The 17,350-nt window shown below is 43.4% G+C and overlaps 2 protein-coding genes across 3 annotated transcripts in view; both read left to right on the forward strand.

The window, feature by feature from the left end:
* Positions 1 to 4,724, forward strand: part of rassf5 (Ras association domain family member 5) — a 31,135-nt gene extending 26,411 nt beyond the window's left edge. The window contains exons 3-6 of the mRNA XM_020634305.3: positions 757 to 870; positions 1,662 to 1,989; positions 2,098 to 2,213; positions 2,403 to 4,724. Of these exons, the coding sequence (XP_020489961.2) occupies positions 757 to 870; positions 1,662 to 1,989; positions 2,098 to 2,213; positions 2,403 to 2,546 (702 nt within the window). The 3' untranslated portion in view covers positions 2,547 to 4,724. The remainder of the gene's footprint in view (positions 1 to 756; positions 871 to 1,661; positions 1,990 to 2,097; positions 2,214 to 2,402) is intronic.
* A 2,085-nt stretch (positions 4,725 to 6,809) lies between these two features.
* Positions 6,810 to 16,950, forward strand: dyrk3 (dual specificity tyrosine phosphorylation regulated kinase 3). 2 transcript variants are annotated; one of them, XM_020634311.3, is made up of 6 exons: positions 6,810 to 7,620; positions 9,728 to 9,837; positions 13,028 to 13,233; positions 13,366 to 13,660; positions 13,763 to 14,179; positions 14,274 to 16,950. In XM_020634311.3, the coding sequence occupies exons 1-6, from the start codon at positions 7,578 to 7,580 to the stop codon at positions 15,003 to 15,005; spliced, it is 1,803 nt and encodes a 600-aa protein (XP_020489967.1). In that variant the 5' UTR covers positions 6,810 to 7,577; the 3' UTR covers positions 15,006 to 16,950. The 2 variants fall into 2 exon arrangements, with proteins under 2 accessions (XP_020489967.1, XP_065810624.1); XM_065954552.1 differs by lacking the exon at positions 6,810 to 7,620 and adding an exon at positions 8,852 to 9,504.
* Positions 16,951 to 17,350: the final 400 nt, after the last annotated feature.

Raw genomic sequence — 17,350 nt, forward strand, 5'->3', positions numbered from 1 at the left:
CAGAAAATGCAAACGAACAGGAGGAGAGAAAAAAAAACGCTATTGTGAGATAGAGAGGATGCATCCCACTGTACTATAAATAACCCAGCCAAACTCTGTGTTGCTAAGGCTGGCTCAGCAGCCTCTCTTTCATCACTCCTTACCCCTTACTCGTGTCTTCCACTGCCTCCCCCTTTTTTCCTCCCTTTCTTCCCTCTCCTCCATCATTTCATGTCTCCTGTCTCCCTTTCTCTGTCTGTCATTCCTTATCGCATAAATGAGACATGAGTAAGAGGGAGAGGGAGGGAGCACTGTCGATGTTCTCATGCTGGGATTCTGAATGTGGTTTTTGCTCCATTCACAACATTCCCTGTCCCTGTGTCGAGCTGCAGAGTAGGTAAACCAGGGTGTGTAAGGATCCCCGTCAGCATTCGATCAATGAAGCAGCTTGTCCTTATTAAGGTTGACAAAGATGGATGACTTATTCACAAGTAATCGTTTATGAAGAACACCACATCAGCCTTAAATTCTGCCTATCTTTTTTTCATTTCTTAAATATGAAACCCAGTGTGACTGGAAATAGGTCGGCACCCTTTGTAAGGTATGATGGGTTTACTTTGATATCTATTCATAAAATTGAGAAGAGCAAAATAGAGCATTTTTTGTTTTGCAGGACTTGTTGGGAGCAGCGCCATCTGCTGGTTAAGATGAAACAGTGACACTACCAGTGCTCTTCATATTTTGATGCTGACTCCATTTTCTCTATCTGCCTTACAGCAGAATGAAACAAAAGAGGAGGAGGAGGGAGGAACAAAGGAGCTGTCAGAAGAAGATGTGCAGAAGAGGATAGAAGAGTACAACACTCAAGTGTCTGAAAATGGCATGAAACTGGTGAGTTCTGAGAACTTGTAGTTTTTTGAAGCTGGTTAATGTTCCTGTACTGTTAATGACAAAGAAACTGAAACTTTTAGAACTTCCTCACTTTGATTATTGAAAGAGGACTAAAAGGGAAACTGAGCTGGTGTATATTGCAGGAAGTGTTTATACATAGTTAGGAATCGAAAAGTAGGATATCAGAAAAATATATCTTAAATAAGCATTAGAAGAACATTTGATGTTCTGTTAGTTTTAATAGATAAATATATACAGTATATATATGTTTTAAGACTGAGAGATCACTTAGAAGTATTCATTTAACATCTAAGGAACAACACTAGTTTGCTAACTTAATCGAATCCAGATAAGAACATTGATACCACTCGATGTGTGTGGAATGAATAGACAGCTGCAGCTAGCAGCAGGCTAGCTTAGCTTAGCATTTTGACTTTACCTGGGAAACACATTCCCTTTTTCTTCCTTTCCTGTACTCTCTGTGTGCTGGTTTGTTTCAAGTTCTTCATTCAGTTTCAGTCCTCAGGTTTGTAAGATTTCAGAACTAAATGGGTTTCTGGAGAGATAATGTGAGACAAGGGAGAGACAAAAGTGTTAATATAAAACAATTAATCAAGTCTGCTAATTTAGGACAGCATTGAAGGTGTCTTTGTTGTTTACCTCCACACAAGTCTTACATATCTTTCTTTGTTTTTACAGTAGAGCTTTTTTCCTCATGGATTTTTGGTAATGAAAGTAACTATCCCCTAATGACTACTTTCCTTTTTGTTACCTCTCTCTGTGTTTCACAGGCCTCAGATGGATCCTACACAGGTTTCATTAAGGTCCACCTGAGGCTCAGTCGACCTGTCACAGTCCCCGATGTGGAGGCGGCGGGCTCAGAGGGCGAGTGCAGGCAGACAGGAAGCAGCAATCAGTTGCCATCAGAGTTCCAGGAAGACGGTGGGCAGAGTGAGAAGAGAACGTCCTTCTACCTACCATGCGACTGTGTGAAGCAGCTCCACATCAGCTCACTGACCACCACCAGAGAGGTGATCCAGGGCCTGCTGAAGAAGTTCATGGTGTTGGACAATCCTCGAAAGTTTGCGTTGTACCGGCAGACGCATCGCGACGGACAGGGTGCGGACGAAAACACCCAGTACAAACTAATCTGCAAAATAATGTTTATAATGGAGGGCAATGAAATTAAAAAACAATGTGCGTGCTTTTTTTGTTTTCTTTCTCCAGATCTGTTCCAGAAGCTTCCTCTGTGTGAGCGTCCTCTCCTTCAGAGGTTGATAGCGGGGCCTAATCCAGAGCAGCTCAGCTTCGTCCTGAAGGAGAATGAGACTGGAGAGGTGGAGGTGAGACAACACACAAACATTTGTTGTATACAGTTAGATTTAGGGTATCTATCTGTCATTAAAACAGAGTTATAGAAACTGCTGAAGTAATATACTTTTCTAATTTATCTCTAAAGGACAAGTACCTAAGACTACCTCCTGCTGTGGTATTTTAACAACTTTCTCTCGTGTATCTTTTTCTCCTGACAGTGGCATGCATTCTCTGTTCCTGAGTTACAAAACTTCCTGGTAATCCTGGAAAAGGAGGAGGCAGAGCGTGTGCGGGCAGTGGAGCAAAAATACACTGTGTACCGAAAAAAACTACAACAGGCCCTACAACAACATGACCCCTGACCCCCCCCCCCCCCACCTGTTACCTTACGACCTCAGCCCAGAGAGAGACTGACCTTCCATCTATTCTGAGGCTTGAGCCGAATTCAGATGCTTCTTGACCCTCCACATATATTCACCCAAAACATACAGTGCATACACACACACACACACACACACACACATGCATACACTTTCTCAGGACAAACCCCCTCGATCCCCCAGTTTCATGCATCTACTCCCTGAGGAGAGACGAAAGCGACATGAAAGACTTCAGGGTGTGTGTGGTCTGCTTGCTAATTGGACAAGTGTTGTTTTCATTGCCAAGGCCAGACGCACACACACACACACACACACACACACACACACACACACACACACACACACACACACACACACACACACACACACACACACACAGAAAGCTCACAGCACGATCTGAAACTTGAAATCTCATTATGGGACGGATAAGAACCACTGCTGTTTCCCCCATCTTCTGCTACTGTTGCTGCTGCTGCTACTGCAAGTGTTACTTATGCATGAGTCTCTCTCAGCTCATCCCCCTGCACATAGTGAGAATTACAACAGAAGGCATGAATCTTTTTTTTAGCATCTCCTGGAGATGGAAGGACAATCATAGAGTGTTTTTTTTTTCTTGGATTTGATGTATAATTTTGATGCAGAAATAAAAGGCATGGGGAATTGTGAAGGAGGTGTGTTTTAAGGGGGGCTTTGCTTTAAGGAATGGTGAGGAAAAGAAGTGAGATATAGTCTCTGATTTCCTTTTTCTCGTCAAACCTTAAAATGTAAAGAAACCAGTTCCACCGTATACAGCTCCTTTTAAGACCATTTTGTTCAAAATTTTAAAAAAAATTATTTGTTCTTATCATTCCAGTGAATTAATCTCAATCTGACTCAGAAAGCATCCCCCTGCTCAAACACAAACCTATTCTCAAATCTGGACTGCAACTTCTTTTGTTCCAATCCCATCTTGCATGATCTCAAACCTCCTGAGCGAGGAGCTCCACACACCATTGTATAAACATTCTTTATGCTGTTATTGTGCATAGATTGCATTTGAATGTGTGAGGATTTTTACACCAAAGCATTGAGGAGAGATTTATTGGCAGGATCTTTAAAGGGAAAAGAGAACATTTGAAGGGTTTGTCTTATTAAAGGTGGTATAAGTAGAAATTCAACCAGTTTCTGTTTATTTTGCACATTTAGACGCAGGTGACTGAATGGCCCACAATTCTCAGACTGGGCCAGCATTTCTGCTTCGCTTTTCTTTTATCTCCCTGCCTTCCATCTCCTTTAAAAATAAAAAAAATCAATATAAAATCAATATTAATGGCTATGAAGTACCAATGACGTGGTTGCAATGCATATGTATGATGTAGACACTGGGAAAAGAGTGACAAGGTTTTATATGGTGAATATACTTTTGTTATCATTCCTGCTGGGTGGTGTGTGTATGTGTGCGTGCGTGCGTGCGTTTGTGTGTGCGTTGCATGCTCAATCTAGGGCAGTGAGGACGATGTGAATAGTGCTTTGTAATGAGTGTCTGTGTGTGATCAGCACTCCCTCACTGGGCATCACTTACTAGTATAAAACATGAAGAAAATCCACTCTGAAAAGAGATTGGTTAGCGTGCTTCATTTAATTGATAAAAATGTATAGAAAGTACTGATTAATAAGACCTGTTGTCCATAAGCACATAACTCCTCCTCAATAAATCCACACATGCACATGTTTTTTCAATCCCCACCACCCAAAGTCTGAGCTGTTCCTGCTGGCAGTGCCTTTTGTTTCATGTGCTCCGGTGCTTGTCTGTCTGGTGTGTTTCAGCACACACGTGCCTGACTGGATGTTTGTCTGGGTTCTTTTGCATGTGTGCAAATCAGTGTGTTTTGGGTGGTGTAGTGTTGTATATTTAATTTCCATTTTCTTTCCCTTTACACACATGTCCTTCCAGCAATTCCTTTGTGTGTGTGTGTGTGTGTGTGTGTGTGTGTGTGTGTGTGTGTGAGGTGCGTGTTATTTATTTCATGGTCAAACACATCCATGTGATAGTATGTAGAGGATGATGAGTCTTAATGCTTTTTATTTGCGATTTGTTTAGTTTTATTTGAAGAAGTGTGTATAACTATAACAGTAGAACTGTACAGAATATTCAAATGAAATAAAAAGGTCATCCCTTTACTGGAATCTGTTTCATTTCCTGTTGTTTGTGGTTTTCAACATGGTGTCACAGAGCTGGAGAAATATATCACAAGGAACCTCTTAGTTTTAGAAGTTTTGACTTTACGTCAGCCTTTTCACATGATAGCAAATATTCAATTAAACAAAGGTGTTGTAAATGAAAAGGTGTATCTGATAAGGAATCTTTGATGAGGGTTACAAAAAAAAGGTAGTTCACCGTTGTTTCACTTTTCCTTGTTTTTCTTTTCAGCAAAAGTTTCCTTTAGCTACTCACCGAATTCATACCAACAAACACGGTTTTATAGATTAGGATCAGATTTTTAACCTTTAATTATTTAGAATAATGTGTTCTGAAGACATGACCTAACATGTCTCAACAATATGTCTTACTTTAAAATCACCAGCAGGGGACAGTAGCATTGTAACTATCTCAACTAAAAGTAAGTATGTGGATTTATGCCAACGCATGTGGGTGATATATTTTTGTTTATATACTCAATACAATATACCATGAAATGTTTGCTATTTTATACATAACTCACCCTCATGAAGTCATTTTAAGAGGGACTCTGTTTTCGAAGGGCATTCAAAATGAGGTTCGAGACCAATAAACATGCAGGTGTCAGTGTCTGTCACAGGCCAGGAGACCAAAAACAGCCAGAACCCCCCGACCAAGGACCTATACAGTAGGTAGCTTTGCACCTGGTCCCATTTTTTGCTGTGCTGTAAATTCACCAGCTGTGATAAGAATGCACAAACTTAATTACATCTTAAACTTCTCTGAAAGGAAAGTGCAATAAGCAAATGGGTTTATAGGTATTGTCACCCTACTCTCTCTATACTCCACCAAGAATAATCAGCATGGCAGAGCTGGCCTTCAGGGCTGGCTGTGGCCCTTGGGGCCACCCAAAACTGTGTCACTATGCTTATTTATGGCAGCAAATATAGACAGACCCCTCTTCTCACCTCTGAGAAAGAGTTAAGATTAGCATCACCCTCTGCCCAGCATGTATCACTGTCCGGATTTAGCCCCTTCTCATGCCTGCCCGTTCTCACTCTGTCTGTCCTCCAGCCTGCCCCAAACTATATCTGTCCCTGCTCAGATCTGCAGACCATCTCAAGTTTCAGGCAACCTTTCAGCTTTCATGGTTTGCAAAGTGAATGACCACCAGCACTATGTAAGCCTGAGGATATGAAGTCTTATTAGCTTATGGACTGCAACTGATGATTCATTTGATTATTTTTGTGTGCATTATTTTCCCATATTTAGACAAAAAAAGGGCAAAGGTTCTCAGCTGATTTATTGTAATTGGCAAACCAACAGGCCAAAAATCAAGAAATAAAAGAAAACCATTGACTTCTTCCAAAAAAAGCTAAATCAGTTTTTGTCGGAAAGATTCAGAGTTGATTAATTCATTTTAAAATAAATAAATGTTTCAGCTCTACTTTGGTCAACCTCAAAAATATTTCCATAAAGTCAAGTGCATCTGCGCAACCACTTTATGATTTATGATTTATTATTCAACCAAATGGCCCTATAAACTTAAAATAATCATCTGCAGATGCTTTGTGGTAAACTTTTGGACATTTGACTTTGTCTTTTAGACATTTTCAATTTCAGGAGAGGTCCTCTGAGGGCTTGTAGTACTCTAAAATTCTTAACAGAAAATATAATGAGACTCCACAGTACACTTCGTTTTTTTTATAAGCTCTTCAACATTGATGACTACAAATTTGATGGCAAGAACCATACTAATTATCAAATGAATATACTCATAATGAATTGTAGTTGTACATAGGCTACCTAATGATTTAATCATTAATTGCCCACTTTTTTTTACTATTATTGAATTGCCTTAAATGACTCATTTGCCTTAAATGACTCATTTGCCTTAAATGACTCAAACTTTTCAAGGCAACTATGAGTGTTGAGGGTTTTTTTCAGAGCAAATTTACAGAATAAATTGCCTGGGCAGCCCGTCCCTCCTGCAGTACCCAGTTAGGCCACTGCGCGGCGCCCTTCTGCTTTCTGTGTGTGTGCTCACTAAGCACCGCCCGGGTCCCTCCCCCCCTGTATGCTGCTGACTCCAGGCTCAGTGAAGACGCCCTTAGCAACAACACACAGCTGCCTCGAATAAGATACTCGCACCGCAGAGAAGAAGGATTAAACAGCGCCGCTTTGTTGCTTTGAGAACAAGTGAAGGAAACAGGAAACATGGGACTGCAACACAGCTAGCGAGTTAGCCTGTTTGGGCTAGCCATCCCCCGAAGAAGGAAGAGCGAAGCAGCCCCAAAGCTTGTCCCGAAGAAGGACACAATCCTGGGGGCTCAGCTAACATCGCTAACTACAAAGTCGTGCTATCCCGGACTAATCAGGGGGAATGGTGCTCTGGATCGACTCGCTGTACAGACAGAGAAAGGCGAGGGACACCCGGGTCGGATCTCCAACCTCTAATATTTGGACTCAAACTCTTTTTAACGGAGGGAGCGGCGAGTGTTTTTGTGGTCTGTGCGAGCTAGCTGGCTAGCTAACCGAGGGAAACGACCCCCCACCGCCTGCTGCAGCCGAGGCTAACGTTAGCCCGGGTTAGTGTGAGAGGAGCACCCTGAATAAACACAACTCTGGGCTGCAAAAAACAAAGAACAAATCTGATTTAAGCAAAGCGGAGCGCCAGCTAACATAAGGAAAAAACATAACTTTGCTTGCTGCATTGTTGTAGCACTGAACATTTTTAATCCCACAAAGTTTGTAATGCTTTTTGATACCTTTGCAAAGTGACCATCTTTGTTTTTGTACTTTTCTCCCGATTTTTTTCCTCCTACGGATGCTGGAATCAAATATAAATTTAAATCATGATGATAATAAGCAGAAAACCAGAGGGCCCAATAGCAACAGGTAACCACATAAAAACGTGCTGCAGTCTGCCTTTGTGTCCATAATGTTGTCTTATTCTTTTGGTTTGAGTGCACTGTCTGTCGGTGATGAGCTGAAATGTTGCCAACATGGCAGCTGAGGTAGTTGTTGTTTTTTGAGGCTTTAGTTTCACCATCTTTTGATTTCTGGCTTTCACAGAAACACTGTGTGTAAAATGTCTGATTGACTGAGTTGGTCTCGACATCCAGGGTTAGAAGTCACGTCGTGTCCAGAATGTAGACACGTGTAGCTCCTTTGGTTGTTACAAGACGCTGCTTGTAAACATATTTTCTTTTAACATTCATATCAATCACGAGACTTGCTTCTGTTGAATGCTGTGAAGAAGAAACCAGGAAGTCTTCCCCTGTAAGTATATCGTCTTATCACAGATTGATAAGGTTGAATGTCTTTGTCAGGGAGTTTTTGAACAACAGTTTAGTACCAGGATGTCGTCGCTGGTATTGTCTATTTGTTATGACCTCATCTCTGTTTGCACTATTGTGTTTGAGGAACGAGTAGTTATTTAACATTGGGAAGAAAAGTGTAAAAAAAACAACAACATTTCTAATGTGCTTGTTTAATGGCTCTTAGTCAAATGCTCCCTCTGTTGTACATTGGACTTATTATTTGCAAGATGACAATCAAGACCAGGAACAGTGACTTTACGACTCTCACGTTTTTATGCCACATGATCAGCTGTATCTCTGTTTGCTTGAACCTTGTTCCCTGCTCTTTGCTGTGCAGAGGTGGGGGGGGGGGGGGGGGGGGGGGGTTGTCACAGCGTAGAGAGCTGCACCCCAACAGGGCATTGTAGGCTGGATGTTTGAGTACACTGAAGTTTTGGGCTCTGTTTGATTTTCTTTCTCCAGGAAAGTTCACTTGGACAACATTCATCAGATGCAGTACAGAGAGTCCTGAGCCCCCCCCCCCCCCCCCCCTGAGTGATTTTGAAATTCACAGCCAGACGGCTAACGGAGTCTGTGCTTGCTACTTTTTGTGTGTATGGAGCCCTAATGCCCGTGTTTGCTGTGCTGTGCAGGTCTAGCTCATCAGTATCCAGGCAGCAGGTCTAATCTGTCCCGGAGCTGGTCCATTGACGACCTGGGGACACAGGCTCTGACGCACCTGCCCATGGTTACACCACTCTCAAGGGCTGCTGTAGTTTTAAGCTCTCTGCTAATGAGCTAACCCAACACAATCGCTCTGTGAATGCCTTACGCTTACAGACTACTACTTGACCGCATTTCAGTCATTAATACAGGAGGGCCACTTCTATTGAACCGGCAAACTGTGGCTATGCTGAACAACTGTTGTGTCCCAACAGCTGGCCAATTGAGGTTTTTGTTATTTGAGTAACAGGCGACCTCATAGAGTCCCCACATACTCCTGTCCTCCCTCTACTGGTTCACCATCATCTCAGTGTTAGGTGTGTGGCTTGATGCCAGAGAGGTGAGCACCCATACACACTCGTGACACTATTAAATGACAAGCACCTGCATCTGTTAACATGAGCTCTATTTGCGAGCACACCTGGTGTGTGCACACTACACGGCTCAGGCTGAACGGACAGATGGACAGACGGAAAGATGCTGTCGTCACAGAGGCATCTGTTACCCCTATTAGGCCAATAATACCACTTGCAGCGCTAGCTATCTGGGACCCTAAGCCCTGTCTAAGCTGGTCAGGTTGGAGCGATGTCCATGGATACCAAGTCTCAGATACAATAGATGGATGGATGTGTCTGCTGTAATTGCCTTTTCACAGTAAACGAGGGTTAGAGCGTCGTGTCGGACCAGTGCTTTGATGCCATCCTGCTGAAGTTCAGCGGGGGATTTGTGCCTTACCGAGCTGTATTTAAGTCTCAAGGTAGTTACTGGACACTTGGGCTTGATTGATGAAATAATCAATAGGACTTTGCCTGGTTTGGAAAAAAAAGGGTGATTGTTTGCCCCCCTGCTGTGAAGATTACATCGCACTCTGTGGACATTACCTCGCAACGTCATCCTCCAGCCTGATTGCAACAGTGACGCAAGTTTTGATGACTCCGCATTATCACACTGATTTATCTGTCCATCTTTTCCTCCTTCAGCACGCCACGGAGACGGCCTGTACGACTCTTACATGAGGACAGACCACATCCTGAAAGACGAAGCAGATACAAACAGTCCGTCTGGGCTGCCCCCTATGCCCAAACACACAGTAAGTACACACGCGCACACACACACTCGCACAAAGCCAGTAAAGCCATGTTTCCTGTGCTGAAGCACGCTCTGTGTACAGACATCCTGTTCCTCAGTGATATTCCACACTCGGCCTCTTCCCATTCATCACTTTTTCAGCCTTTCTTGCCTACAGTTTTGCAGGTTGGGAGACTTGTTGTCTTATCTCTTACCTCCAACCTTTTATAATTCAGTGAAGTTTTTCCATCCTTATCAACGAGCATAACACGTGATCCTCTGAGTAACATTGACTTAACTGCCTCAGGCGATATGAGGATCTGAGTATCAGCGTGCAGTTTTTCCTTGACTGTATCAGATGAAGCCATTGTACATCTCCAGCCCACATAAATACAACGATCAAACTGTGATTAACAGCCCCCCCCCCTTTCTTTGCTAGTTTGCACATGAGAAAATAACAGGGCATTACACTGATCACAGGATGTAAATTTAGCAATTTCCAGTAATTTGACACGCCTTGAGGTCTTCCATTTGCTTCATATGATAGTGTTCTCATCTGCTGGGACAAGAGACTTCACAGAAGAACCATATGGAATTTGTTTCGACATGCATGTAGTCAAGAATATTTATAGAAAAAAAAAACAGTGATTCTTATTGATGAGGTGATTCCGTTGAATTCAGTACACTCATCCATTCATATTTCTAAGTCCCTATTTGCTGGGAATATTTTTGGTCAGACAAGAAAAACACATTTTGGACATGATTTCAAGAATAGTCAAAAGTTTCAATGATCATTTGTCTATTTGAACATGTTTGTAATTCAAAAAGATTCCTTTACACTTACATAAAAAGCCTTGTGGTAGTTTTAACAGTAGTTTAACCTTTCTGCTGTGTTTGCCTCGCTGCACAAAAAATGCACATGCACAGACAATTTCACTCCACTTCCTCGCTCACATGTAGGGGGGGGGGGGGCTGGTTTGATATATTCTAAAGATTTATTGGGCTTGAAAATGTGACCCACAAACAAAATCACCCAATCAACATTCCCACCCCCCCTCCCACTCCCTTTTCTCTATCTCATGTAATCCACCATCCGTGGGCTCTGAGGTTAGGCCTAGTTTTCTATTCCTGTCCTTCCTTTTCTTTTGTATTTTGTGTCACGCTCACAGAGGTAATATCCTCTTGTTCAACGTGACTTCGGCTCCCACTTCGGCTTGTTGGACAGTGCGCTTAGACTTGCCTCGTGCTCTATTAAAATAATAAACCGGGTGTCCCTGTTCTTTGTTAGTCTACGGGACAATCTAATAAAATAAATAATCGTGGCACTTGTTCTCTTTCACAATATCAACTTAATGAGTTAGGGAGGGGACTGCTCTGCTCCTATTACAAACATCAATTACCAAATGTTGATCTCTGCATATCCATGATTGGCTGATATGTGTGAGTGGAAAAGGTCGTCATGTGTTGAATTGTGCAACACTACAAGTGTGTGTTCCAGGCAAGGAGGGAAGCATACTTATGTGCTTCTCTGGACGCATAGAGATTAGCTTCTTTTCCATCTGTTACACCAGGCCGATTTACAAACAAGAGGACTCTCCGCCCTCAGCATCACCAACTTTATTTATTTTAGTCAGTGATTAGTTATTTTTCTAATAGCATTCCCTCTGCCCGGTCTATAAATGATCAATCACAGTGGATTCTCCGCATGGAGAAAGCTTTGATTTTTACGAGTCTCTGTGGGTGAAGGGGCTAAATCAATGACATTCACTGTGTTTGTAGTGCAGCTTACATACAGCAGCTGCATGGGACCCTCGGGTTAGCAGCAGGACTGCTCTAACAAGTTAAGACTATATGGTTTCATGCATGTAAGCCCATCCTGCATTCCTCCTCTATTTTTAGGACTCCAACTTACAACACAAACACACTCCAAGCAGAGTCTTCTTTCAGATGAACATGTCAACACTCCACTTTTAATGTAATTTTCCTCGTTGTGTCATCTTTATCAGCTTACCTGCTCAGCTGTGTGTACAAACAGAGTCATTGAATGGGAGGAAAGCTAACAGTTAATTTCCCCCTCCCCCCTCACATGGTTGAAACACACTGCCTGAGAAATGTTCACATGATGAAGGCAGTGAATATCCCTCTTCTTGTGTGTCTGTATTTAGCTCAGCTCATGTCAGTGTGTCTTATTAACAGCAGCGCTGCCAGTATAGTTTAAAAGCATAATCTAACTTTAATGACTGTCATTTCCCCTTTTGCTCCGTAATCTTGTGGAGGGTTCTTTCCGCTGGTAAAGCGAGAGGAAAAGAGGGAGAGACAGAGATGGTGGACGACTGAATTCCTGGGGTTGCTGAAATGAAACTGTTTGCTGGCAGGCGAAGCATCAGAGCTTTTCTGAAACTCCACAAAGCAAAAAATGGACCTGCCACTTTAGATTGTTAGAACAACACACAGATAACTTAAATATCCTCTTTTGAGGGTAACTGTTGAGTGTAAGTGTAATAATTGTTCAAATTCTTTAAAAAAAAAAGTATATTTAAATAAATAAGGCTCACTGTGTTCTAAAAGCTAGCAAACAAAAACAGTAGGTGGGGATGTAGGTCAATTTGCATGAGTTATGGTTGGGGGTAGGCCTGCTCTCTGACTTTCCAGTTATGCTGGTTTACCTTCTGCTTTCTGCACCAATGCTAATGTCTCCCTGCTTGTAAATCTGAAGTAAGCTGGAACAAGCCTGACACGAGCTGCATCTGATGACTCGTTGTATTTTCAACTTTAGATTGTGGAATTAGTGTTCTCTGGAAATGTGACTGTAGATAAAGCAGAAGGGTCACTTTACTGGTTTTTCACATTTGTTATTGCTTTGCTTTGAAAAATGGAATGTAAAACACATAAGCTATTATATAATATATTTACTTAAGTGAGGTTAATAAACAAAGTTTGGCTTGTGTTACGTCCTCTTAGATAAAGTCTGAATTTTATGTTGCCCTTTTGTTATGCACAATGTCTCGCTAGTCTACTCAGAGAAAAATTATATTCTCACTTTACTGTACTGAATACATTTAAACACATTGGTCCTCTCTAATGTTCAAAGGCTTCTACCCATCGAAGTACAATATGTCATTCCAGTTCTTAGCCTGGAGTTGAGTTTTAACCAAATGGGTTCTCTGATGAGTTTTCTTTGTCCCTCTCTTTGTCTCCTCTTCCTCTAATAGGTTGTCAGTAACAAGGCTGTGATGAGGGATCAGGTAACTGCGCGAGGCAGCCAGCTGAAGGTCAAGTATCTATATGAAGACTCCAGCAACAACCGGAAGATCAATGCAATAACTACAGCGACCACTCAGAACAGTGGGACCACTGGTCAGACGCCCAGTAAACCAGCCCCCGTCTCCAGCCTGTCCAAGGAGCACAGTGTAGACAGGTGAGATGGAGACACAAAGACAAACACAATACCATCATATTAAGAGACTTAAAAACTCTTAAACAATTTAAAAAACATGTGAAACTACTTCAGTCGTTCATCATTATGTTTCTGCCCTGCTCTCTGCCACAGCACTGAATCCAGTAAGGGCTCCAGTGAGTCGTCCGGCCCACAGGGAGTCGGTAACAGCGGGAAGCTGTGTGGCCCCCTCAGTCCTGATCAGGCACTCAGGCTGTACAGATCTCAGCTCTCCTCGCTGGAGCACACCGAGATACACTCCTACCCGGACATCTACTTTGTTGGACCCAACGCTAAGAAGAGGCCCGCCGTTGCTGGGGGCAACAACAACTGTGGCTACGATGATGAGCAGGGCGGATACATTCATGTCCCTCATGACCATCTGGCTTATCGCTACGAGTTCCTCAAGGTCTGACACATTGGCTGTAGTATTGTGAAGTTTTTGTAGACCATTGTTTTTTTTAGTTGTCTGTAACTTACCCACTCTTATTTTTTATCTCCCTCCTTTCAGATTATTGGTAAAGGAAGCTTTGGCCAGGTTGCTAAGGTGTATGACCACAAGCTTCAGCAGCATCTAGCCCTAAAAATGGTGCGCAACGAGAAGCGTTTCCACCGGCAAGCGCAGGAGGAGATCCGCATCCTCGAGCATTTGCGCAAGCAGGATCGCAACGGCACCATGAATGTCGTGCACATGCTCGAAAACTTCACGTTCCGCAACCACATCTGCATGACCTTCGAGCTGCTCAGCATGAACTTGTACGAGCTCATCAAGCGCAACAAGTTCCAGGGCTTCAGTCTCCCACTGGTCAGGAAGTTTGCACACTCCATCCTGCAGTGCCTGGAGGCCCTGAACCGGCACAGGATCATCCACTGTGACCTCAAACCAGAGAACATCCTGCTCAAACAGCAGGGACGCAGCGGTATCAAGGTACAACACCTGGAGCATGTCAGTGCACCATCTCTGTATAACAAGTCTTCATTTGATGACTTAATTTAATGATTTTATCTGCCGTCCCTGCCAGGTGATCGACTTTGGCTCCAGCTGTTTCGAGCACCAACGGGTCTACACCTACATTCAGTCTCGTTTCTACCGGGCGCCAGAGGTGATCCTCGGATCGCGGTACGGCCTCCCCATTGACATGTGGAGCTTCGGCTGCATCCTCGCCGAGCTGCTCACCGGCTACCCCATGTTCCCGGGCGAGGACGAGGGCGACCAGCTGGCCTGCGTCATGGAGCTGCTCGGCATGCCTCCGCAGAAGGTCCTGGAGCAGGCCAAACGGGCAAAGAACTTCATCAACTCCAAGGGCCACCCCCGCTACTGCGGAGCCAACACGCTGCCCACGGGGGCCACCGTGCTGACAGGGTCCCGCTCACGGCGTGGCAAGATGAGAGGTCCTCCGGGCAGCAAGGAGTGGAGCGCGGCGCTAAAGGGCTGCGAGGACCCCACCTTTACTGACTTCATAAAGAAGTGTTTGGACTGGGACCCCTCGTCTCGACTCACCCCCAGCCAGGCTCTCAGACACCCGTGGCTGTATCGGCGTCTACCAAAGCCCCTACCCGGGACAGATAAGAGCCAAGGGGCCACGGTGAAACGACTCCCCGAGCACCACAGCACCTCCTTCCCCTCGATCCTGGCCAAAGGGGGAACTGGTTTAGGCACCACAGCGGCCAACAACAAACTGAGGAGCAACATGATGGGAAATTCTGAGGAGGCCATCGCTCTGCGCACGGTCCTACCCAAACTCGTCTCTTAGTGAACGAGAGAGAGAGAGAGAGAGAGAGAGAGAGAGACCTGTAATCTCCTCTCTCCTTCCACTTCCTCCTCCTCCTCTGCACTCCTCAGGAGGAGTCAGAGCCCAGGAGGAATTGGAGCCCTAGGTTTTAAATCACGTTTGGTTGTTCTTTTATTTGTTTTCTACTGTGAGGTGTCGACACCGCAGTTTCCTTGTTTTTAATATTAGCTGAACAGAGAGAGACAATAAAAATTAAAAAGTTTTTATACAGAGGATTTCCTTGAGCGGCTGTGGAGTTTCTGTATACAGCCATTGACATGTTGATTTAGATAATGCTTTTTAACAATTTCCTTGTGTGAGTGAACAGCTTGGTAAATGAGGCTTTTTAATCTGCGTGTGTTTTCCCCCTGTTTTAGTAACATACACACACAAGCACACCTGCACTGTCACTTGCCTCACTTGACTCTTTCTTAACTCTGAGGACACCAACCCCTTTTTAAGGAGGTGTTTTTATGAGTGAAACCTGTAAAGGGCTACAGAGATTACTGTCAACAGGTCAGAGAAAAGCATGCGAAGATGTGTTCAGCCAACATAAATTGATATAATAATGAAGAATCCTGCTCCTTTGCTCGGTCCTTGCACGCATTGACACCCTTAAATATAAAACATAAATGCCCTTACACAGGGATCATGTAGTGACACGTTTTGTAGCAATAAGCCCCTCACTATTTGTATTTTTTTCTAACTGCACCTGTTTTCTACCTTTCCTAAACCCCCCTGGTGCTTTTGCATGTCAGCTCAATATGTGATGTCCAAATGTGTGTGTGTGTGTGCTTAAGCTTTGTGGTGCTACTGTGGGAGACATTGAGAGGCAGCAGAACAACCTATTTACAGCCTTCGTCCTCCTCCCAGATCTCCTGTTTGAGTGTGAAGAAGGGGAGGGGGGGGACAGTAGCACCATTTGAACTGTCACAAAGGTGTCAACGTCACACTCAGTTCTTCACAGCCTTGATATATACATGGAGACATATATAGCTAGCTAGCGACGGCGCATACACACCTGTGGGTTTGGAAGGTTGTTTTTGGGGGTAGTTAAAATTTGTTTGAATGTCACTTGCCCATTCCCCCTGATTGGCTGCTGTGATTGCTGACAGTGGTGCATTAATCATAAAGGAAGAAAAGAGAAATGTGAGAGAGAGAAAAAAGTAGGGCTTAGAAGAGTTAGACAGGATGTGCCTGTGACGAAGGAGGTTGTTGTCTTTTTTTACGGTACTGAAGAAAGTGTTTCTCAGGGAGACATACTTGGAACATCCCTAAATCTTATATTAACTGTGTTCCACTTGCTGTCCTGACCGTGGATGACCATGCATGCGGTTCTGTCCACAGAGAGCGAGAGAATGCATATTACGAGTGCTCTTGCGAAAGGGGTCTGCATGCTCCACAATCTGACCTAGATTCCCCTCTCCTCCCCCCCATCACCATCTCTTTCTCTCGCTCTTCATGTAGGGCAGGGAACCTCTTAAATGTACACGTTTAAAAGTGATTTATGGTGCTGTCCAAAGGCCTACACACACATACAGGAACACATCAGGTGCATGTTGTATGGACCACACCGCTCAAAGAGTTCTTTCTCTTGTCCCTCAAAGTGAAAGTGTCAGGGATTTCTACTCCATTTTTTTTTTTTTTTATTATTATTATTATGGAAGTGATTTCTATTGCTAACCCAGTCCAGGATATCAGAGGATGTAAAATGCAAAGAAGAGAGGAGAAAAAAAAAAGAGAAAGTTGTGTACTGTCATGTTGTACTAGTGGTGTGCGTTAGTAGGAGGGTGTTTGGTGTTCCAGCATGAAATCACAACCTGTTATCAGACTGAGTGACTATGAGAAGAGAAACTGTACAGTAACCAAAATGAAGTTGTGATAGTTTCTTTTTCTAATGAAAATAAAACTGATTATTATCTGAAAATGTGCTGCTTTGGGTTGATTTCTGCTTTTTAAAACAAGCATCATTTGATCCTGACAAAACATGCAAGGCAATATTTGTAATCACAAAAAAACACATTTTTATCTTTTTAACACACAGGTGAGCAAACATTTCTCATGTTTTTTATAAAGATCTGTCACATCCAGAGTATACGTTCCACAGAGACTGAAAATAAATAATAATCAAATTCCGTACAGGGTAAGGTTAATGCTCGGCTCACCCAAGGCCTGTGTTATGAAACAAAAGTGTGTCTCCAGACGCACCTTGATTCAGGCGCTGCAGTGAATCACCATAAAGTGAATATAATATCAGTCTGAGATTAGATTACAGATTCAGCGAACTCTGGGACGCTGATGAGTCAGTGGCCTGTGACACACTTCAA

The sequence above is a fragment of the Labrus bergylta genome, chromosome 5 (assembly GCF_963930695.1).
Source record: "Labrus bergylta chromosome 5, fLabBer1.1, whole genome shotgun sequence".
Taxonomy (NCBI): Eukaryota; Metazoa; Chordata; class Actinopteri; order Labriformes; family Labridae; genus Labrus; species Labrus bergylta.

Excerpts from the sequence above, each read along its gene's own strand:
- dyrk3 (XM_020634311.3), top strand. The coding sequence starts at position 7,578 with ATGATGATAATAAGCAGAAAACCAGAGGGCCCAATAGCAACAG. Across the intron at positions 9,838-13,027 it reads CCCCTATGCCCAAACACACA|GTTGTCAGTAACAAGGCTGT; the intron begins GTAAGTACACAC and ends TTCCTCTAATAG. Across the intron at positions 13,234-13,365 it reads AAGGAGCACAGTGTAGACAG|CACTGAATCCAGTAAGGGCT; the intron begins GTGAGATGGAGA and ends TCTCTGCCACAG.